The sequence below is a fragment of the Trachypithecus francoisi genome, unplaced genomic scaffold (assembly GCF_009764315.1).
Source record: "Trachypithecus francoisi isolate TF-2019V2 unplaced genomic scaffold, Tfra_2.0 Lachesis_group11, whole genome shotgun sequence".
In the NCBI taxonomy this organism is placed as follows: Eukaryota; Metazoa; Chordata; class Mammalia; order Primates; family Cercopithecidae; genus Trachypithecus; species Trachypithecus francoisi.
Window position 1 is genome coordinate 34,622,730 of NW_022681456.1, and position 24,302 is coordinate 34,647,031.

The 24,302-nt window shown below is 39.6% G+C and overlaps 1 protein-coding gene across 3 annotated transcripts in view; it reads right to left on the reverse strand.

The window, feature by feature from the left end:
- APAF1 (apoptotic peptidase activating factor 1) overlaps positions 1-24,302 on the reverse strand; it is a 96,081-nt gene that overhangs the window by 22,267 nt on the left and 49,512 nt on the right. The window contains exons 17-21 of one of the 3 annotated variants that reach the window (XM_033220953.1): positions 15,512-15,673; positions 11,047-11,175; positions 7,620-7,745; positions 5,535-5,654; positions 2,665-2,781 (exon numbers count right to left, since the gene is read on the reverse strand). The exons of 1 other annotated variant lie outside the window; for it this stretch is intronic. In XM_033220953.1, coding sequence (XP_033076844.1) covers positions 2,665-2,781; positions 5,535-5,654; positions 7,620-7,745; positions 11,047-11,175; positions 15,512-15,673 — 654 coding nt within the window. The remainder of the gene's footprint in view (positions 1-2,664; positions 2,782-5,534; positions 5,655-7,619; positions 7,746-11,046; positions 11,176-15,511; positions 15,674-24,302) is intronic. One more of the 3 variants, XM_033220954.1, reaches the window with a different exon arrangement.

Sequence of the window (24,302 nt, forward strand, 5' to 3'; positions counted from 1 at the left end):
AGGAACACTTTTACACTGTTGGTGGGACTGTAAACTAGTTCAACTCTTGTGGAAAATAGTGTGGCAATTCCTCAAGGATCTAGAACTAGAAATACCATTTGACCCAGCCATCCTATTACTGGGAATATACCCAAAGGATTATAAATCATGCTGTTATAAAGACACATGCACACATACGTTTATTGCGGCACTATTCACAATAGCAAAGACTTGGAACCAACCCAAATGTCCATCAATGATAGACTGGATTAAGAAAATGTGGCACATATACACCATGGAATACTATGCAGCCATAAAAAAGGATGAGTTCATGTCCTTTGTAGGGACATGGATGCAGCTGGAAACCATCATTCTCAGCAAACTATCGCAAGAACAGAAAACCAAACACCGCATGTTCTCACTCATAGGTGGGAACTGAACAATGAGAACACTTGGACACAGGAAGGGGAACATCACACACCGGGGCCTGTTGTGGGGTGGGGGGAGTGGGGAGGGACAGCATTAGGAGATATACCTAATGTAAATGACAAGTTAATGGGTGCAGCACACCAACATGCCACATATATACATATGTAACAAACCTGCACGTTGTGCACATGTACCCTAGAACTTAAAGTATAAAAAAAAAAAAAAAGAATTCAATGAGAGCATCTGGCACAGTAAACAGTTAATAAATGGTAGTTGCTATCATTTGATGATATGAGGATACACCATACAAAACTGCCACTTTGTAGGTAAATATTGGTAATTTCACATGGTTCATTATGTATTATTTATATTATTTGATGACTTTGAGGTAACTAACGATGTGGATGAAGCACATATGTGTGTTGTGAGTTTATTTTTAAACTATCTAAAAGACTTATTTTAAGATAGATGGTAAAAATGAAAAGAATGTGGTACTGACTTGACATCGAGGTTAAGATAAAAGAGAAACTAAGGACTCCTTAAGAATAAATAATAATACACAACAGTTTGAGAGATGAGCCTGAGATGGAACTCTAAGGTTCACCTGTAAACATACAATTATCCCTTAAGAAATACATATCCATAATGTACTTTCTCAGAATAGTACACATCTTAACAAATGATAAATAAATTTTTCACAATAATAAAGAGAAAACAAAGCCTGAATTCTCAATCCATGACACAAGGGTCATAGCAAATATATAAGAGTATAGAGATCACTGTCTTAAAAGCTTCCTTCTTCACTTTGTGTCTAAGCATATAGTCTCTTCTCCGTGGGGCAATATGGACTACAGAATATTTGTGTAATTCCTTAAGAAAATGAATCCAAAGTAAAATACTGTGGCCAGTGCCATAAGTAATTGGTTAAAAAATAATTCCTAGATGCCTGGTGAGAAAAAGTGAGAGAAGGAACCAATGTTTTTGGTATAAAACATTAAAATATAATGGTTTTTAAAATCATTATAAAGCTAGAGAAAATGTGCTTTTGTGAATTTCACTTGTGATAAAGACAACAATATTTTTACCCAAAATGCCTTTTATTATACTACATTTTTTGCCTTGTAACATCTTTCTATTTTTACTTATTTGGTCTTGTTAGATAAATTAAGGATTTCAGGTGGTGAACTGAGGTACTTCTGCCACCAAAAGTAGAACAGCAAGGATTGGTGGAGCGGGCAAGCACAGGCAGCCCTGCACCAATATTCCCCATGAGCCTTATCAGAACCAAAATGGAAACAACTTATACCCCATATGGCTGGGCTTCTAATAAGAGGAGAAAAGAGTGCTCTTTGCATAGTTAGTGAAATCTTGATAGATAGTGTTTGATATATGTGGAGAACAGCCAAACAACTAAGTAGAGAATAAGGGACATAAAAAGACAAAAAGCATGAGAAACAGTAATATAGGAAATCTGAAAAATATACAGCCAACTGGATAAGACGATTTTTAGTTTAACAGAACAATGATTAATAGATCACAGAAAGATTTATTAGTATAAAAGTGTATAATAGGCTGGGGGTGGTGGCTCACAACTGTAATCCCAGCACTCTGGGAGGCCAAGATGGGCAGATCACTTGAGCCCAAGAGTTTAAGGCCAGCCTGGGCAACACTGGTGAACCTCCATCTCTACAAAAACAGAAAAATTAGCTGGGTGTGGTGGTGCATACCTGAAGTCCCAGTTACTCAGGAGGCTGTGGTGGGAGGATTCCTTGAGCCTGGGAGGCGAAGGTTGCAGTGAGTCAAGATTGGGCCACTGCACTCCAGCCTGGGCAACAAGGTGAGATCCTGTCTCAAAAAAAAAAGTATACAATAGCCAGGCACAGTGGCTCCCATGCCCATAATCCCAACACTTTGGGAGGCTGAGGCAGGACAATCGCTTAAACCCAGGAGTTTGAGACCAGCCTGGGCAACATAGGGGACCCCATCTCTACAAAAAATAAAAAATTATTCAGGCATGGTGACACACACCTGTAGTCCCAGCTACTCAGGAGGCTTGAGTGGGAGAATCACTTGAGCCCAGAAGGTCAAGCCTGCAGTCAGCTGTGATCGTGTCACTGCACTCAGCATGGATGACACAGCAAGACCCCATTTCAAAAATAAAAATAAATAAAAATAGAAGTGCATAATGCCAGACATATAATTAGTTTTAATTAATTAATTCTGTACAGAAAGATTCTGAAGACTAGCACTGAATACCTCAATGGTTCCATTTTCGTCTCCAAATGCAATGTATTGAAGATGTGGACTTAAGCAACAGCAGCTAACTTGAGCTTCAGTCAGATAATCAATCTGACCTGTTTTTCCATTAATGAGCTAATGAAAAATGAGGCAAAATCAGTTATTAGGCTGTAAGAGCAGATTTTGTTCTTTAGAACAGAGGCTTCAATTGAAAAAAATAAAATAAAACACAGAAAATAACCAACAAGAGTTCTCAGGGGAACAACAAAGCCATATCCTAGTCTCAGCAGCTGCATTTAGCACTTCACACTTTCATTTCATTCCACTTTGGTGGTTCAAATACATTTTCATAAAATAAAACGAGCATTACAAGGTTTAAAAAGCAGCTGCTGTGCCTGCCACCTGAGACACATCTGTCTGATTTGTAATCCCACAGCTAGCTCCACACCGTTTTCCGTTTCTTCACAAAGCCCACTTTTAATAGGGCTATCGTTTGTTAAAATATACTTTTCTGCTACATTTCAAAGCTGTTGGTCAAACAAGACTGAGACAGACATAAAAAGACAAATTAAAATGGGGCTTATATCCTCCAAATCACTCACAAAACAGTGTAAATTAAGATTCTTTCTCTTGGAGCGGGGGCAGCGAGGACAATGGAGAAGAACTCATAAGCATAATTTGCATAGCTGGATTTACAATGCTGAAACAAAGATTACCTAATTTCATAATCTGTACCAATGCTTAAATCCCATGAATTATGATGCTTTATCACTCATCTAAAACATGTGACCTGGGAAAATATCTCTCAAGCTTAAATCAATTGTCAGATACCTCTCTCTAACTTAGTGTCATAAACTAAAACTCTTGAATTATTTTTCAACATGAAATAAGCAGTCATCTTTGTTTCTGGTACAAAGATTACAGTCAATCAATCACAGGTAGCTTTTCCTTAACATTATTTTACCTAGCATGTTTTTATCTATTAGATATTCAAAATGAAAACTGAACTACGAAGAGCTGAACATCTTCCTTCTCTCAAAAATTAATTTCAAGAGCTCTCTGAGTAAAAACTAAAAAATGTTTTATTCACTTAAATGAAACTATTAAGTTTATCCTCTAAACTCTCCCACAACCACTGTCATAGAAGTGTCACAGTTACAACAGTCATTAAAGACAGGTTGCACAAATTTAATAAAGGAAATACAAGCATGAGGACACTAAATTTGACAAAAAAACTGGAGTGGAAATATCCCAAGTGGAAGAATCAGCTTTCTAAAAACCAGTTAATGAGAAATTCACATGGAATTCCACATTCCAATTCACCCCAGAAGTACTGTGTATTAAGGGCTCCTAATCAGCATATTGAGGACAATAGTAAAACTTGTAAAATCAAAGCAAGCCATATTCAGCAGTGACTTACAGCTTGATTTTGACAGCCACAGTAAACAAGAAGTTACCACATGCCAAGCGATTTACTCCCAGTGTCTACTCCTGAATTTGGATTCTACTTTGACCCTGTAACTAGCTCAGAGACTGTAAGAAGAAAAGGACCTTAAAAACTGAGGCTCAAAGTGGTAGCACACGCCTGTAGTCCCAGCTACTCGGGAGGCTGAGGCATGAGAATCTCTTGAACCCAGGAGGCGGAGGTTGCAGTGAGCCAAGATCATGCCACTGCACCCCAGCCTAGGCAACAGAGAGAGACTATCTCAACAGAAAAACAAAAGAAAGAAAATTAGCCCTCACTATGAAAGGGTTTCTGTCCTTCTCAATCCTATGTCTCAGGGAATCCTCAGGGCAAGGGAGAATGTCCCACCAGTTCACATAAAAGCCATGCCACCTCCTGCCCTTCTTATCTGGCTGCTTGCTCTTACCACCTCTCTTAGCCACAAGTCACAGTCACATGCTGTCAGCTCCACATGCTGACACCTCCTTCAATGGTCCATACTCTGCTGTTCTACTTGGGCTGACCAATATATAGATAGCCTCTTGTGTTTGATCTTCCATGAGGCATCTGCTTTGTCTTACTGCCACTATCTACACTATCACCACTTCCAGGACATCTCTGTCAATGCAATGACACCTTATTTAGCCACCAGCACAGTGGTGCCAACCTGCTCTTGAACTCCAGTGCTCCTTAGGGCATCTGCTCTTAGGGCATCTGTTACCACCACTCTGAGCTCCTGGAATGGTATATTCCTCTGCCAATGGATCTTTGGGACTCCTTTTCTCTTCAGCTAGTTGAGAAATGCCTTCCTCTCATGTGTCCCACTCTTTGTTGGAGGGTGGGGGAGAATAGGCTAGAGTAGTGCTGTTTGGATCCCTAAGCAATACAGTTCTTTCAATTTTACTACACAACCCTTTCCTCCTCAAGGGCCAAAATGGGCATTCAATAAATATCTACTTAACAAAGGTGTGTGTAAATGAATGAACAGGCGTACTTCAGTATGTAAAGCCCAGGTCCTTTCATCTCAGTTCCAATCACTCAGACTCCTTCCTCATCTAAAATGACTTCTGTTCTTTCAAAGACCCTGGAATCCTTCCCTTTTAAAAATACTTCTATATGCTCATCCCCCTTGCACACATGTCTGAATCACTCTTGTAGACAACATGAGTTTGTCCTCATGGTATTCTTAGACTCCATGCAAATCAAAGAATGTGACCATAGATACCAACAGAAGAGCAGTGAGATGAGGAATTATCTAATTTAATTCTAAATATAAGCATATCTGAGCCTCAGCTTGAGACCTACGTATATTTATTTAACCAATGTCTACTGGACAACTGTTAGATACAAAATAATTATGTTTAATCCCAGGTCCAAAAACAAGAAAAACTGAATAGAAAATTCAACCAAAACAATTTTCCAATTTTTTCTAAAAAATACTCACTTGCAGACGTCTTATATGGTCAACTGCAAGGACCATCACTTCATTTTCTTGAAACACAACATCTACTTCTTGCTTTAACATTATAGCAGAGTTCTTACATACTTTCTTTGTCTCCCAGAGCTGAGTAAGAGATAAAGAAATTATCATTCCATCTCTGAAATAATATGTCTTCATCTTAAAGCAAGAGACAAACTATGTTTCACATAAAATACCTATGATGCTAGAAAGGTTTCAATATTAGATTATGATCCAAAAATAAATATTTATTAACACAATCTATAGTAAGATGCAGTTAGTATTAAGAGTTATGGGCTCCAGAGTCAAAATTCCTCAGCATGAATTCTAGTTCTACCTAAAGTTGTAACTTCAGGCAGGTTGCTTAACCCAGTGTTACTCAAAGATAAGGACCTCCTGCTAGTTCTCAAACTGTTTGATACCAATCCACAAGATAAGAAGTCTGGGCCAGACACAGTGGCTCACACCTGTAATCCCAGCACTTTGGGAGGCCAAGGCGGGTGGATCACCTGAGGTCAGGAGTTCAAGACCAGTCTGACCAACATGGTGAAATCCCGTTTCTACTAAAAATACAAAAACTTGGCCAGGCGTGGTGGTGGCACCTGTAGTCCCAGCTACTCAGGAGGCTGAGACAGGAGAATTGCTTGAACCTGGGAAGCAGAGGTTGCAGTGAGCCAAGATCATGCCACTGCACTCCAGCCTGGGTGACAGAGCAAGACTCCATGACAAAAAAAAAAAAAAGAAGTTTGCACCAGAATGTAAATCAACTACATCACTAAACACACTGTAACTGTGCCTAGTGATGCAGCTTATTTCATTTCAAGAAGACTTTCTTGATGAAGAAAGCAGGGTGTTGATTTATATTCTGGCTCAAGCTCACTGACACTGGCATGTTAAGTACCACTGACTTTTCTCAGTCCTTCTGTGCCTGTTTTCTTATCTGCAAAAGGGACTATTGTGAGAATTAGTAAATTTATATGTGTATATATATATAGTACTTTGCATAACATCTTGAATATAGTAAGCACTGAATTAATTTTAGCTATAATTCATATACAACACTGTATTTGGATGCTGTGGGGACCAGCCATGGTTCCTGGCCTCAAAGAGCTTATAATGTAAGATGTGTCAATAAGCCAGAGAAGCAGTGGAGTGTTGGAAATAAGGGGTAAATCATATCTGTATTTAAATTCAAGTCAAAATTTGATAAGCACCACTAGAAAATGACATAGAATTAGATGGCATTAAGAGAGACAGGCATTCTCCCCAGATAGAGAAGGCTTGAGGGGACTTATAGAATGGTTAGGATTTCAACAGAGATACAGGTAAGTAGGGCATTCCAAATATAAGAAACCACTTAAGGAAAAGCACAGAAGCAGGCAACTACGGAGTGCTTGCGAAAATGTGAGCAGTCCAGTATTGGTTCCCTGTGGGAATAAACTGGAAGACAGACTAGAGCAGAATGAGGCCATGCTGTAGAGAAGCTTAATGGCAGACACAGAAGTATATATTTACTTTGGTAGACAAGGGAGCCATTATCTATTTTTGAGCAAAAATGACATGACTATATTGTACATGAAAAAAAAGTATCTTAGAAGCTGCATGCAAAAAAGCAAGAAAGAATACTTGTGGCAGAGACTCATACAACAAGAGAAGTAACAGGTAACAAAGTCCTGAACTTGGGTAGCAGAAATAGAAAGGCAGAGATAATAATAGAAAATGAAAAGGTAGACTCTCTTAGAATTGGGAAGTAATTGGATGCAGGAATTCAAGGTAAAGAAAAGGGTTAAAAATTTTTCTGAGGAATCAAATGCAGTATTTTAAATTAACCAAAATACAGTTTAATCATTGAAGTTCCCACAGCACCTGGCCCATGGTAATCCTTATGAACATGCAGTGAATGAATGAGACTGTTACAGTCCATATAATAGCACTTTTCCAGGGTGAATAGGAGTATAGTACTAGTTTCCTATTTTGCTTACCTCAGTGCTACCCATCAATTTCTTGGTTTGTAAGAGGTTTAGCTCACTATCAGGAAATGTTCAAACTGAAAATCTCAATATTTCTCACCCTGATTGTCTGGTCATCAGAAGATGTCAAAAATGATGATCCATCAGGAGAAAACTTCACACCATGAACCCAACTTAAATGTCCTCTGCAATCAGCCACCTTTGAACATGAGTCTATATTCCACAACTACAGAATAAACACAGCATATAGGAAATCACATACACAGGTATTTTGAAGATAGCAAAAATATTGAAAATAGCAAGAATGACCCAGCAATACCACTTCAATGAATAATTGCTCAAAAACACACTATCAAAACTACAAAATGTCTTATGAAGAAGATTATTTAGTGCATCATTTCTTATAGCAAAATACTAGGAAACTAAATACCCATCAATAGGGAACCAACTGAATAAACTACATTAATCACATAATGGCATATCATGCAGCCACTAAAAAGAATGAGAAAAGCACCTTGATGACAACAAATTTCTAGGATATATTGTTAACAGAAAAAAAGCAAAGTGCAGAAGAGTCTATATACTATACAGTACTATCTTTTTTTTTTTTTTTTTTTTTTTTGAGACAGAGTCTCGCTCTGTCGCCCAGGCTGGAGTGCAGTGGCCGGATCTCAGCTCACTGCAAGCTCCGCCTCCTGGGTTCACGCCATTCTCCTGTCTCAGCCTCCCAAGTAGCTGGGACTACAGGCGCCCGCCACCTCGCCCGGCTAGTTTTTTGTATTTTTTAGTAGAGATGGGGTTTCACCGTGTTAGCCAGGATGGACTCGATCTCCTGATCTCGTGATCCGCCCGTCTCGGCCTCCCAAAGTGCTAGGATTACAGGCTTGAGCCACCACGCCTGGCCACAGTACTATCTTTTATATGAGATGGAAAAATATGTACAAGAACATATAGAAGGATACAGGTATGGATATATATATATGCCTATAGATATCTGCTTATATATGCAAGAAATATTGGACAGTTAAACCAATAACAGAAAATAGTTACATATGCAGGGAAGGAGGGAGAGAGAGGCGAAGGGATAGGGATGAAAGCAAGACTTCTCTGAATATAACTCATTATAAAACTTTGACTTTGGAATCATGCAAATACTTTATCACTTAAAAAAAATCAATCCAAAAAATAATAGGATGAACATAAGCAGCTTCCATATTCAGATTCTTTTCCACTAATACTGTCATCTAACCTTCATTTCAACTGACTGTAAAACTTACAATAAATTAACACAATAATTGTAACATGTACACATTTCTCTTGTTATTCATGCTTATTACCATGTCTACCAGCAGCCTGGTATTTTGTCCTGGGTTCTGCTGTAAATTACTCTAATATATTCAAGTCTAATGAAGTACCATATGTGACTGAGTTCCTCTCATTACACTTTAAATTACAAAACCACTTTATCATTTCAGAACTAGCATGGACAAAACAAGTACCTCATTATAGGCCCAGTGACTGGTTTTCATTCAGTGAGTTCTATGGTTATGAACTAATTGTATGAAATTTTCTCTGCCTTTTCTCTAGAGTCAAGCTGGGATATAAAGAGCTAAAGGCCAAAAATGAAAGTGGTTCCACAACTGAAGATCTCTCTTAAGAAACTAAAAATCTCCCTTGAGAATCCTCCCCTCTCTTCCCACTTTCTTCTCCCCATCTCTCTCCCATCATTTCTTTGTCACTCAGAGCCTCCAGAACTGAGTCCCTATATTTCAAGAGGGAGGATACTGTTTCATTGTTTCCTGGAGATTGCTAAGGATGGCAGAGGGTAAGGACTTTAGAAGTGACAGGAAAGGCTGAAAGAGGGGTTGCTACTTAGTACTGTTTCTAAAAATCCTAACAAACACTCCACATTTACCTTGAGGATCTACACATAGGTTCACGATCTCCTAGGAGATCTAAAACCCAATAAACCCCGGCACTTTGGGAGGCTGAGGCAAGTGGGTCACTTGAGGTCAGGAGTTTGAGACCACTCTGGCCAACATGAAACACCATCTCCACTAAAAATACAAAAACAATACAAAAAAAATTAGCCAGACGTGCTGGTGGGCACCTGTAATCCCAGCTACTTGGAAGGCTAAGGCAAGAGAACAGCTTGAACCCGGGAGGTGGAGGTTGCAGTGAGTCAAGATTACAACACTACACTCCTGCCTGGGTGACAGAGAGAGACTCTGTCTCAAAAACAAAATAACACAAAACACTTCAAATTCAAAGCCTCTGCCCAAGAAAACACTGCCCACAGCACCCCACTTCTTCCCGCTGCTTCGGACAGGACTAGAGCTTTTTCACACTCCCTGCCTCTGTGTGCAATGGGAAGAGTCTCAGCAGGGAAGTTCTTCAGTGTCACATGCACTGCTACACCAAGAATTAGGAGAAGCCTATGGAGCTCATGCCCTCACTCTCACCTGTGCTTCCATGATGAAGGGCTACAGCTTAGCAACTCTCCCCCAACACCTTCACAGTAATGGGCAAGGCTGGCAAACTCACTAAAATTTGCTAAATAAGCAGAGAACACTGAAGAAGTGCTTGCAGTAGTCATGGCTCCCTTGATGAGGAGCCTGTGAACCAAGTGAACTTCCCTATTTTCCAAAAGGCCCATACCCATCTTCTTGGAACTGTGATCTCAAGGGGTTTCAAACTACCTGGTGGTAAAAACCAACCTAAGGAATGAAGAGTAAGAAAGCTTGGAAAAACTAATCTATCTTTGGCCAGGCATGGTGAGACACTTGTAATCCCAGCATTTTGGGAGGCCAAGGCGGGAGTATTGCTTGAGGCCAAGAGTTCAAGACCAGCCTGGGCAACACAGTGAGAACCCCATCTCTATTAAAAAAAAACAAAAAAAAAGCACTAATCCATCTTTGAAGGAAAAAAATAATTCACTACTTTATGAAAAAACTAATACAGCAATTCACTGGGTGGAATTCTTCCAGGGCCAGCTAGGTATACATTCTGAACATAAAACTTAACAGGTAAGTACAAAATTATAAAAAAGTAATTTATATGAGTTATTTTATTCATTAGTGCCTGGCAATGAACATCCTATCTTATCCTACCCAATGATCTAAGAAATCTGAACTGGACTCATCTCTCACCACCTCTTTTAAGAAGAAAAGAGTCTGTGCCTATACTGTTTAAGAAATGCCACATATCTATACTGGGTAAGAGATGTCATGTTTCATGACCAGCAGTCATTCCATTGTTTTCCCAGTTCCTGGCACATCTTAGGCATTCAGCAAATGCTTGCTGAATTCCCTGTCATACTGTCAAATCAAGTCTGTAATCACTGTTAAAATAATAAAGCTGGCTATGTGGTTTAATATCCCAAAGTTAGAGGTCATTAGGCTGTAAAGAAAATACTCTACAATTTCTCAAGCAAGGCTCCTCAGCAGTTAATGGTCTAAGCTGCCCATTCTCTGTCATCCTTTGATCTCTGGAAACCCAGGCTTCACAGAATAAATTCAACTACTCACCTCTACACAGTACTGGGACAAAGCAACCACTGCCAAATGGTTTTGCGGGGAGAAGTCACAGTACTGGATGGTGCTGTGATGGCCCGTGTGGATTTCTCCCAACAGGCCACTGGTATGAATGTCAAAAAGCTGTCAACATAAATAGAGATACCTATGAAGGTAAATACTTTAAGAGATAAGCTATTCTAATATCCTCCCATTTCAAATATAAGTCCTGAAAAAATATGACAATTACTGATAACTGGGACAATTATTGACAGTCATAAACAAAATACAGATCAATATACATATACTTTAAAAATATTACTCATCTTAAAACATTTTTTTATTATACTTTAAGTTCTAGGGTACATGTGCACAACGTGCAGGTTTGTTACATATGTATACATGTGCCACGTTGGTGTGCTGCACCCATCAACTCATCAGCACCGATCAACTCGTCATTTACATCAGGTATAACTCCCAATGCAATCCCTCCTTCCTCCCCACTCCCCACAATAGGCCCCGGTGTGTGATGTTTCCCTTTCTGTGTCCAAGTGATCTCATTGTTCAATTCCCACCTATGAGTGAGAACATGAGGTGTTTGGTTTTCTGTTCTTGCGATAGTTTGCTGAGAATGATGGTTTCCAGCTGCATCCGTGTCCCTACAAAGGACATGAACTCATCCTTTTTTATGGCTGCATAGTATTCCATGGTGTATATGTGCCACATTTTCTTAATCCAGTCTGTCACTGATGGACATTTGGGTTGATGCTAAGTCTTTGCTATTGTGAATAGTGCGCAACAAACATACGTGTGCATGTGTCTTTATAGCAGCATGACTTATAATACTTTGGGTATATACCCAGTAATAGGATGGCTGGGTCATATGGTATTTCTAGTTCTAGATCCTTGAGGAATCGCCATACTGTTTTCCATAATGGTTGAACTAGTTTACAGTCCCACCAACAGTGTAAAAGTGTTCCTATTTCTCCACATCCTCTCCAGCACTTGTTGTTTCCTGACTTTTTAATGATTGCCATTCTAACTGGTGTGATATGGTATCTCATTGTGGTTTTGATTTGCATTTCTCTGATGGCCAGTGATGACAAGCATTTTTTCATGTGTCTGTTGGCTGTATGCATGTCTTCTTTTGAGAAATGTCTGTTCATATCCTTTGCCCACTTTTTGATGGGGTTGTTTTTTTCTTGTAAATTTGTTTGAGTTCTTTGTAGGTTCTGGATATTAGCCCTTTGTCAGATGAGTAGATGGCAAACATTTTCTCCCATTCTGTAGGTTGCCTGTTCACTCTGATGGTAGTTTCTTTTGCTGCACAGAAGCTCTTTAGTTTAATTAGATCCCATTTGTCAATTTCGGCTTTTGTTGCCGTTGCTTTTGGTGTTTTAGACATGAAGTCCTTGCCCATGCCTAAAAACATACTTTCTATAAAAGAAAATTCATCACAGATGAGCTCTCAAGCTAGCCTAAAGAGAAATAAAAGTTTTGTGAATAAAGAATAGACTGGCCCAATTAATATACAGAGTAGTTCTCCCTAATGCTTGTTTATTCAAAGGAGAAAATGAATACTCATAAGTGAAAATAATCAAAATAATATAGGGCAGAGGTTTGTTAAAATAAAAAATAAAAAAAATTAGCTCAATCATTTCTATTTATCTCTAGAACTACCACATTGCTCATTATAATTAATCATTTTCCTGTTTCTGAACCCCAAAAAGCTACTTTTGAGTAATCCAAGTTTCTTCCATTTTTTTTTCTTTTTTTTTTTGAGACAGACTTCCACTCTTGTTGCCCAGGCTGGAGTGCAATGGCGCAATCTCGACTTGGCACCATCTCGGCTCACCACAACCTCCACCTCCCGGGTTCAAGCAATTCTCCTGCCTCAGCTTCCCAAGTAGCTGGGATTACAGGCATGCACTACCACGCCCAGCTAATTTTTTTATTTTTAGTAGAGACGGGGTGTCCCCATGTTGGTTAGGCTGGTCTCGAACTCCCGACCTCAGGTGATCCGCCCACCTTGGCCTCCCAAAGCGCTGGGATTACAGGTGTGAGTCACTGCGCCCAGCCACAGTTTCTTCAATTTTTAAGACTTATAAATGCTGAATATACTCTTCCAAAGTTTTTGCCAAATAAGATGATTTGTATTTACTACATGTATTGATACAGTATAGTGATTTAAGATTAAGACATAGACCTTAGAAAGAAACAAAAAAGCTTCCAGTGGGAGCTATTAAAATGTTTAGTGAATGCACAGTCCCTGCAAGCATGCACATATGGTAGGCAGCATAGTGCTGGAGGCCAAAAACACAGGGCAGGAAATTAGATTTAAAATGCTTCCCAGGACAGGTCATTTTTTTAAAAATTAGTGGCTGACAGTGATCGAGGAAACTTGGCAAATGTGGAATAGGCAGTTGTCCCAATTATGGAATAGTAAAAGAAAAAAGACCTAACAACAGGAGTAGACTCACACAGGAATTGGAAAGAAATAATAGGAGGAGGAAGGAGAGACCATGGGTAAGAAATCAGGATCTACATGCAGTTAAGGAACACCTTTGGGTGGCTTTCTTTTAGCATGGTAAAACAGGGAACTGCTGTACAGATTTTTAAAACAAGGCATTTCATGTAATATAAAAGTATTTTCCTCTCACTAGAACAGGTCTCTTAAAATCTTTTAAAAAGTTATCTTTTGTTCAGCATCACTGGTAATTGGGAAAACACAAATCAAACCACAAGGAGAAACCACTATATATATAGTAGTATATATACCTACTAGGATAGCTATAATTTTTAAAATGAACAATAACAAGTTTTATCAAGGATGTGGAGAAATTGAAACCCTCGAACATTGCTAGTGGAATGTAAAATGGTGCAGCTGCTGTGGAAAAATCTAGTGGTTCCTCAGAAAACTAAATAAAGAATTACCATATGACCCAGTAATTCCACTCCTAGGTATACACACAAGGCTCAAATAGATATTTGTACACCAATGTTGCAGCATTATTCAGAGTAGCCAAAAGGTGGAAACAAACCAAGTGTCCATCAACAGATGAATGGATGAACAAAATGTGATATATACCTACAATGGAGTATTATTCAGCCATAAGAGGAAATACTGTTCTGATACATGCTACAACATGAATGAACCTTGAAAACATGCTCAATGAAATGAGTCAGACACAAAAGAACTGATATTATCTGATTCCACTTATATGAAATACCTAGGCAAATTCACAGATTACATTAGAGGTTACAAAGATCTAGCAAGAGAGGGGAAAGAGGAGTTATTACTTCATGGTTCCAAAGCTTCTGTTTAGGGTGATGAAAAAGTTTTGGAAATATGTAGTGGTAATGGTTACACAGCATTGTGAATTTAATGCCACTGAAATGTACATTTTCAGGTGGTTAAAATGGCAAATTTTCCATTATATGCATTTTATCACAATAAAAAAAGTTTTAATCTTCAAGTCTTGCAAATGCAATGGTTCCTTTTTTGTTCTTACAGATTTTAACTTAAAGGGAGATATATTTCCTCTTAGTTTCCTGCTAAAGGGGTACAAACTCATAAGCAATCAACACCAAGGATTGCAGCACTAGATCAATAACATATACATGATCCCTTATATAACCATATTCTATATTTCAATTATGCTCTTTAAAACAGTAATATCCCTCATTCAAGTATTTTGAAATCACTATTAGATAAGAATGTAACTGAGCCATAAATCAGAAGATCTGGCTCTCCCAATCACAATGTAACTTTGGACAAATTATTTGGCTGCTCTGAACCTCAGCTGCCTCATTATTATCATAGGGCTACTGTAACCTGCTGCTTCTTGAATACTTACATCAAAAGAAATTATATGTGAGAGCACTCTGAATACCACAAATATAAGCTACTGTTAGACATGGGGAAGCAAAGCAAAGCATTTTCTTATTTACTTTTTTCATATTTTCCTCAGTTACTTTATAAAAATTTCACAACCTTGTTCAGTCATTGATGAGCACTTCTATCAGAGTCATCAAATCATAAAATTGTAGGTGTAAGAAAGCACTTTGAAAAATCACCTAAACCAATGTAATTGAAATTGAAGAAAAAAAAGGAGTAATTCAGAAAGCATTCTATGTTTTAAATACATTTTAAATACATTTGAGGAACACTGGATTCGATGGCATAAATTGTAATATAGGACTTCCTGGGGCCCTGAATATGTTAGTTCACACCATGTGCCTAATAAGGGAAACCAATACAAAACATATTTCCCAAATGGTGTAACCATGGAGACCTTTCCTCACAACGCCATCCTTATCTCATGGAGCACAGTTCCAAAGAACCATGACAGGTTAGGAAGACTGCCCAAAATCACACAACTGACTTTATTTTTATCAATAAACATTGTAAAATGCAAAAATGAATAGAAATTTTAACTTTCTTTAAATCAGACTGAAGTTGGCTTTTTAAAGTACTTACAAAGATTTTATTTTTTGCTGCCACCATTATCCTTGCACCATCAGCAAACCACGAACAACACTTCACTATCACTTCCATATCCTCTTGAGGGTCCTCCGAATTTAGGAAGAACTGTTTCACATTAAAGCTTTTCCTCTCGTTTGCTGATGTCACATCCCAAAGCTTTGAATTAAAGTAATAAAAAAAGAAAAAGTTTGTTTTACTCTAAAATCACACCTCTAGAATTCTTTCTGAATTAAATGCCACATAAACTTATTCACTTCACTTGATGAATTATTTTTACCTATGAATGACTTTTTGTAAGGTTTTTAAATTAAGATCTCCAGTTTCATTATCATGTTCTTAAAAAGAAAAAATTAGAAGCACTGCCCAAAATGCAGAACATAAAATTAAATAAAAAGTTAAGAGTCTTGCATGGTGTGGGGGCTAAAAATTACATGTTGACAGTAAGGACACAAGTGGAAGAAAGGTGGTAAGATGAAGAGACTCACGACTTGCCACTGCTGCCCTCTGCTGTGCCAGGAATGAAGTGTGCTTCCCAAACCCACCACTAACAGCAGGAAGACTACACAGGACCCAGTCCAAGTTAGGTCGTGACCTAGCAGAGCATTGAGAGACATAAGGAAGTCTCTGAAAACAGGGACAAGCAAGACTCTTTGTGTGCTTGGCAGGGCTAGACAGGGCTATAAAACTAACTGGATCCTGAGGAATGAGATACAAAATACTATAAACTTTGCTCACTAGTAGGACCACTTGAATAGAACAACAGACAAAGGCCTTCAAGAAGATCCACTTTCACTCTTCTGGGCCATGAGCAGCATCTCGGCCTCACAGAGTGATAATGACTGCCCATGCCCAAACCAAAGGTTGGCCATGGAGAAGGATGTGGGTGCGGGGAGAAAGCTGCCTCTCAGACTTTAAGTCACCTTCCAAAGCATAACTCCCAGGTAAAACCTAATTTGTCTGGCCAGGTACGTTTTCAAATCTCTTGAGTAAAAAGAAGTATTATATATACTAAGAAACATGGCCAAAACCAAAACTTTTCTACTTGCAACAACTGCGGGTAATCTGGGTAATGCAAGAGACGGCAGGTGCTAAAACAGCCTTCCCTGATACTAAAGAAAAAATAATAATAATAATAAACATAAATGCCTGAACCTTCAGTTACATCATCCTGAATATACGAGAAATCAGTTTCCCTATTAATACGAAAATCAGGCTGGGTACAGTGGTTCACACCTGTAATCCCAGCACTTTGGGAAGCCAAGGTGGGAGGATCACTTGAGCCCAGGAGTTCAAGACCAGCCTGGGCAACATAGTGAGACCTCATCTGTTTTGTTTTGTTTTCCATTTAAAAAAATTTTTTAAAACAAAAAGAAAAGAAAAAGCAACTACTGCCTGAATTTTAAAAAGAAAAATAAAAGTAGCACAATCCAACTTGATTATACATGTCTAAACTGCATGTGTTTCTGGACCTGACTTCGGCTTCTATCAAGCAGTGATGAAATCCCACATATTGAGGGATCACATAAACTAATACCAGCATTTCATTCTGAGCAAGTTGCTGCACTGTATCCAGGGTCCCTGTGAACCCCATGCCTTTGCGTGCTTTAAACGGCAATTTTTAAATAGAACTCGCATTTTAAAATAGTTCATCTCACAGCCTGAAAAGCACATGCTTATCAACATGCTACCCTATAAAACGCTTAAAAAGTTATACAGCCATTTGGGGCAGGACATAATTTTACAGTTTTCATCCTCTCAAAAGGTAAAAGCTTTCAGGAGACTTTGACCTTGAAATGCTGTTAATCTAACATCATTTTGCAGGACCTCTGCTTACTACCTGTCATTGTACCAGTGTGAACGAACCAATGATACTGACAGACTTAACAGCACTGTGGGAAAGCCACCACAAACATGGACAGTTCTCACCAAGAGTGCAGCAGTGTTTGTCCCCTGCTGCGAGTGCTCTGTGCGCCACAATCACATTTTGATACTCATACATGAATATGGAAATCAAACTCCTGTCCCTGTCAAATGACAACTTTTTAAAAAGTGTCCGAGTTTGAAGATGTCTTAGTTTGACTTCAAGTGACACAGCAAGGGTTTATCATCTTTAAAACATATATTAAACGCTATGCTAGTCACTTTTAGAGACTATATAAATGAATCAGATACAGATACTACCCTCAAGGAATTGACAGGCCAGTAAGGGAAGTAAGACAAGCACATAAATAACTTAAACACAAAATATGTCACGTGTCATTTGAAAGGAAAAGGTATAGCACAGTGGGAAGGCTGTATGCAAGCTGAGGGCTTGAGGGAACACTTTGTACAGGAGGTAGCCATCTCACTCTACTCCCTGAGATTAGCCAATCTTATACCAACTTAAGACAGAGAATGTCAACATCAAAAAGACAGGGGAACACTCCAGGGCCTAGAGCCTATTCCAAGTGATCAGCATAAGCTAAAGTACAAAATGAGAAAACAAAGACAATGAAAAAGAAGAACAAGTTCAATCTGGTTGTAGCATCAGGTATGTGAACCCTTCCCCAACAGAGTCCTTATCTGCTCTCAGAGCACCATCTTCACACTTTTATCATTTTCATGGTTCATCTATTCACTTATGTTCTCCCCAACTTGATTCTGAACAGTTCAGAACAGCCAGGAAGTATATTTTTTTCTTTTTTAGTGTTTAAAATCCAAATGCCTAGTACAGTATCTGGCACACACTAAGTATTCAATAAATACATGTTAAATGAAAAGACTGATTACTCCCGGCAGGGTACAGTGGCTCATTCCTGTAATCCTAGCACCTTGGGAGGCTAAGGCAAGCAGAACACTTGAGACCAGGAATTCAAGACCAGCCTGGGCAACATGGTGAAACCCGATCTCTACAAACAAACAAACAAACAAAAAGACAGATCACTCCCAAGTTTCAAACACAGGCAAGTACAGACAATAGTGTTGCTGAAAGAAATAGGGTTCAGGTGTTAAAGATGCAGACAGAACACATACAGCTCTGCTATGGTTTGGAGATGGTTTATTTATCCTGACCCAGACTCGAAAATTTGATCCCCACTGTGGCAGTGTTGGGAAGTAGGGATTGATGGGAGGTGTCTGAGTCATGGGGGTGGATCCCTCATAAACAGATGAATGCCTTCTAATGCCTTCCCACTGGGGTGAGTTCTCTGGGAATGGATTAGTTCTCAAGAGTGCGGGTTGTTGAAAACAATCTGGGGCCAGGCGCGGTGGCTCAAGCCTGTAATCCCAGCACTTTGGGAGGCCGAGACGGGCGGATCACAAGGTCAGGAGATCGAGACCATCCTGGCTAATACGGTGAAACCCTGTCTCTACTAAAAAATACAAAAAAAAAACTAGTCGGGCGAGGTGGCGGGTGCCTGTAGTCCCAGCTACCCGGGAGGCTGAAGCAGGAGAATGGCGTAAACCTGGAAGGCGGAGCTTGCAGTGAGCTGAGATCCGGCCACTGCACTCCAGCCTGGGCGACAGAGCGAGACTCCGTCTCAAAAAAAAAAAAAAAAAAGAAAGAAAACAGTCTGGCTTCCTGGGTTTCGCTATCTTCAATCCTCTCTTTTAATATGATATCTTTGCACACGCCCACTTACCTTCCCCTTTCCACCATGAGTGGAAGCAGCCCAAAGCCCTCATCAGGTGCAGCTGCCCAATCCTGGAATTTCCGGCCATCAGAATCATGAGCCAAGTAAACCCCTTTTCTTTATAAATTACCCAGTCTCAGGTATTATGTTACAGAAAACAGAGAACAGACAAAGACAATTTCCAAACTCTCCCAAAACTCAGGTAAACAATAGTAATGGGAATTTTTCTCTCTAGGCATAATCCACACAGCAAAGGAAAATGGAGAAAGAGACAGCAGCAACAAAATCACCAAGTCTAGAAAGCAGAAAGGCAAGTAATAGGCAGACTCCTAGAAATAAATTCTGAGCCTGCAGTGGGGAAATCCAAGCAGCCCAATAACCCCACAGAACTCCGAAAAGACTCAGGAAGTGCTGGCACCCAGTACCTTCTGAAAAAGGTGAAGCTAAGTCCTCCAAAAAGACTCAGGAAGTGCTGACACCCAGTACCTTCTGATAAAGGTGAAGCTAAGTCAAGAGGAATCTTTAAAAGTCCGTTGAGGCCGGGCGCGGTGGTTCAAGCCTGTAATCCCAGCACTTTGGGAGGCCGAGACGGGCGGATCACGAGGTCAGGAGATCGAGACCATCCTGGCTAACACGGTGAAACCCCGTCTCTACTAAAAATACAAAAAAACTAGCCGGGCGAGGTGGCGGGCGCCTGTAGTCCCAGCTACTCGGGAGGCTGAGGCAGGAGAATGGCGGGAACCCGGGAGGCGGAGCTTGCAGTGAGCTGAGATCCGGCCACTGCACTCTAGCCCGGGCAACAGAGCAAGACTCCGTCTCAAAAAAAAAAAAAAAAAAAAAGTCCGTTGAAATCTCCTCCCTCCACTCTGCAACCCAGGGGGCCTGTGTCCCTACTCTGGCCGAATACAAGGCTATTCTATACCCTACACAGTTGAGAGAAGGGTCACTTGAAAACAGGGAAATTAAGAGAAAGTCTATTTTCTACATGTTGAGATCTCTGCCCAGATATCATCTCAGAACTGGCCAGAGTCATATCCTACAAATAGAAGATTAAAATTTCTACTAGCCAAGCATGGTGGTACACACCTGTAGTCCCAGCTCCTCAAGAGGCTAAGGTGGGAGGATCACTTGAGTCTAGGAGGTTGAGGCTGCAGTGAGCTGCAGTCACACCACTGCACTCCAGCGCTCCAGCCTTGTGTGACAGAGTGAGATCCTGTCTCAAAAAAAAGGAGGGGAGTTGGGCGCAGTGGCTCACACCGGTAATCCTAGCACTCTGGGAGGCCAAGGAAGGTGGATCATGAGGTCAGGGGTTCAAGACGAGCCTGGCCAACATAGTGAAACCCCATCTCTACTAAAAACACAAAAATAAGCCGGGTGTGGTGGTACGTGCCTGTAATCCCAGCTACTTGGGAGGCTGAGGCAGAAGAACTGCTTGAACCCAAAAGGGCAGAGGTTGCGGTGAGCCGAGATCGTGCCACTGTACTCCAGACTGGGCAACAGAGCAAGACTCCATCTTGGGAGGGGAAAAAAAAAAAAAGACAAGAAAAAGAAAAAAGAGAAAAGAAAATTTTTACTCTGGACACCCAACCAGTTCAAGACAAAAGATATAAAGACTTTGACATCAAAAGTTCACCATCTTGCAGCAAGCCAAGATGTCACCACAGCACTCCAGCCTGGGCGACACACTAAGACTATCTTAAAAAAAAAAAAAAAAGAGTTCATGATAAAAACAGATAACCCATAGGAAAACCACAACTTAAAAGTTCACAATTCCCAATCAACTTGTTGGTGATGTATTCTTAAATATGAGCAGATAGCAAAGGATCAGATAGCTAAGATATACCTATGTCTAAAATCCAAACAGAAACCAAAACCAACAAATAGAAAAATATCTATTACACAGGAATATGAAAACTTCAAAAAAAAAACCCTATTACTAATGGCCATAAAAAGATAAAAGATGCTGCATCCATGAAACAAGAACAGAATAATATTTAAAAGCAACTGATCACAAGAATGAATACTTAAAAATATGGTAGCAGAAATTTAAAACTCAATAGAAAGAAAAATAAAGCTAAAGAAATCTTTCAAAAAGTAGGGCAAATGGACAAAAAGAAGGAATGAGATGAAAAAAATTTTTGATCCAGAAACACAAGTATTCCAGAAAGAGAAAATAGGAAGAAATCGAATAATTCAAATAAACGCCAGGACAGAAGGATAAGTTTCCAAATTGAAAGAAGCCACCATTCTGTAGGCAGTTTACTCTGTTGACGGTTTCTTTTGCTGTGCAGAAGCTTTCATTTAGTTAGGTTCCACTTGTCAAAGTTTGTTTTTCTAGCAATTGCTTTTGAGGACTTGGATAAAAATTATTTGCCAAGACTGATGTCAAGAAGGGTATTTCCTAGGTTTTCTTCTAGGATTTTAATAGCTTGAGGTCATATATTTAAATTTTTTATCTATCTTTAACTTTCATATGTGGTAAAAGGTAAGGGTCTAGTTTCATTCTTCTGAATATGGCTAGCCAGTTATCCCAGCACCATTTATTGAAGAGACAGTCCTCTCTCCCATTGCTTTTGTTGGCCTTGTTAAACTATGCATCCAACAAAGGTCTAATACCCAGAATTCATAAGGAACTTAAGCAAATCAGCAAGTGAAAAACAGAGACGTCTTTAGACATTATAATAAAGACACCTTAAAAATGTACTTCCCGGCCGGGCGCGGTGGCTCAAGCCTGTAATCCCAGCACTTTGGGAGGCCGAGACGGGCGGATCACGAGGTCAGGAGATCGAGACCATCCTGGCTAACACGGTGAAACCCCGTCTCTACTAAAATATATACAAAAATCTAGCCGGGCGAGGTGGCGGGCGCCTGTAGTCCCAGCTACTCAGGAGGCTGAGGCAGGAGAATGGCGTAAACCCGGGAGGCGGAGCTTGCAGTGAGCTGACATCCGGCCACTGCAGTCCAGCCTGGGCGACAGAGCGAGACTTCGTCTCAAAAAAAAAAAAAAAAAAAAACAAAAAAACTAGCCGGGCGAGGTGGCGGGTGCCTGTAGTCCCAGCTACTCCGGAGGCTGAGGCAGGAGAATAGCGGGAACCCGGGAGGCGGAGCTTGCAGTGAGCTGAGATCCGGCCACTGCACTCCAGCCTGGGCGACAGAGCAAGACTCCGTCTCAAAAAAAAAAAAAAAAAAAAGTACTTCCCATAGATTCTTTCTTAGGAAGCTAGAGGAGATTCTCCACCAAGCTGAGAAAGTAAGCCAAGAAAGAGGACAAAAAAAAACTAAAAAACAAGGATTCCAACTTAAGAGAAAAGCAAAAGGAACCCCTAGGATGATGGTAAGGAAGATCTCAGGATGGCAGCTGGACTCTGGGAATAGTATTACCATTACCGATCAGAATGGAGCAAGACAGAACCTTCCAAAAATGTTGTTTCCAAGAAAAGACTTATAAAATGCCTGGTAAGTTTGAATCACTTAAGGAGCAAGTTAACAAGACAGAGTTTGAAGATAAGCACATTTAAAGACTAAACAAATGAAAAAACTTATTAACCCCAGGGAAAACAGAAAGCTAATAAGAGAGGGAAAAAAATTCATACTACATGACTCAATTGTGATTAGTTACAATGATGTAAACCCTGAACACTGTTCTAATCAAAATCAATGTACAAAAATCAGTTAGCCAGGCACAGTGGTTCATGCCTGTACGCCCAGCACTTTGGGAGGCTGAGGCCAAAGGATCACTTGAGGCCAGGAGTTTGAGACCAGCCTGGCCAACACAGTAAGACCTTCTTTCTATTTAAGAAAAAAAAAAAAAATCAGTAGCACTTCTGTACATCCATAACATTCAAGCTGAGAGCCAAATCAAGAACACAATCCCATTTACAGTAGCCACACACAAAAAAATAAAATACCCAGGAATACATCTAACCAAGGAAGTGAAAGATCTCTACAGGGAGAACTACAAAACATTGCTAAAAGAAATCATGCATGACCTAAACAAATGGAAAAATATTCCATGCTCGTGACTGGAACAATCAATATCATTAACATGGCCATACTATCCAAAACAATCTACAGGTTCAACACTATTCCTATCAAACTAGCAACGTTATTTATCACAGATTTAGAAAAAAATATCTAAAATTCATTTAGAATCAAAAAGGGTCCAAATAACCAAAGCAATTCTAAGCAAAAAGAACGAAGCCAGAGGCATCACATTACCATACCTGAAACCATATTACAAGGCTACAACAAGCAAAACAGCATGGTACTGGTAGAAAAACAGACACATAGACCAAATGGAACAGGGCAGGGAACCCAAAAATAAAGCCACACACCTACAACTATCTGATCTTCAACCAAGCTGACAAAAATAAGCAACCAAGGAAAGACTCCCTCTTCAATCAATGGTGTTGAGATAACTGGCTACCCATATACAGAAGAATGAAACTGTACCATATATTTCACCATATACAAAAATTAACCCAAGAAAGATTAAAGATTTATAGGTAAGACCTCAAACTAAACCTAGCAAACACCATTCTGAGTATCAACCTTGGCAAAGAATTTATGCTTAAGTAATCAAAAGCAAATGCAACAGAAACAAAAATTGACAAGTGGGACCTACTTAAATGAAAGAGCTTCTGGACAGAAAAAGAAATGATCAACAGAGTAAACAGACACCTTACAGAATAGGAGAAAATATTCACCAACTATGCATCTGACAAAGGTCTACTATCCAGAATCCGTAAGGAACTTAAAACAATTCAACAAGCAAAAAATACCACCACTAAAAAGTGAGCAAAGGACATGAACAGACACTTCTTAAAAGAAGACATACAAGCGGTCAACAAGCACATGAAAAAAATGTTCCACATCACTAATCATCAGCGAAATGCAAATCAAAACCACAGTGAGATACCACCATCACACTCCAGTCAGAATGGTTATTATTAAAAAGTCAAAAAATGGCTGAATGTGGTGGGTCACATCTGTAGTCCCAGTATTTTGGAAGGTTGAGGTGGGAAGATCACTTAAGCCCATAGTTTAAGAACAGCCTGAGCAAGAGGGCACAATCCCATCTCCATTAAAAAAAAAAAAAATTTATATATATATGTGTGTGTGTGTGTATGTATGTATATATATGTATATATATATTTACTATGTATATTTTTATA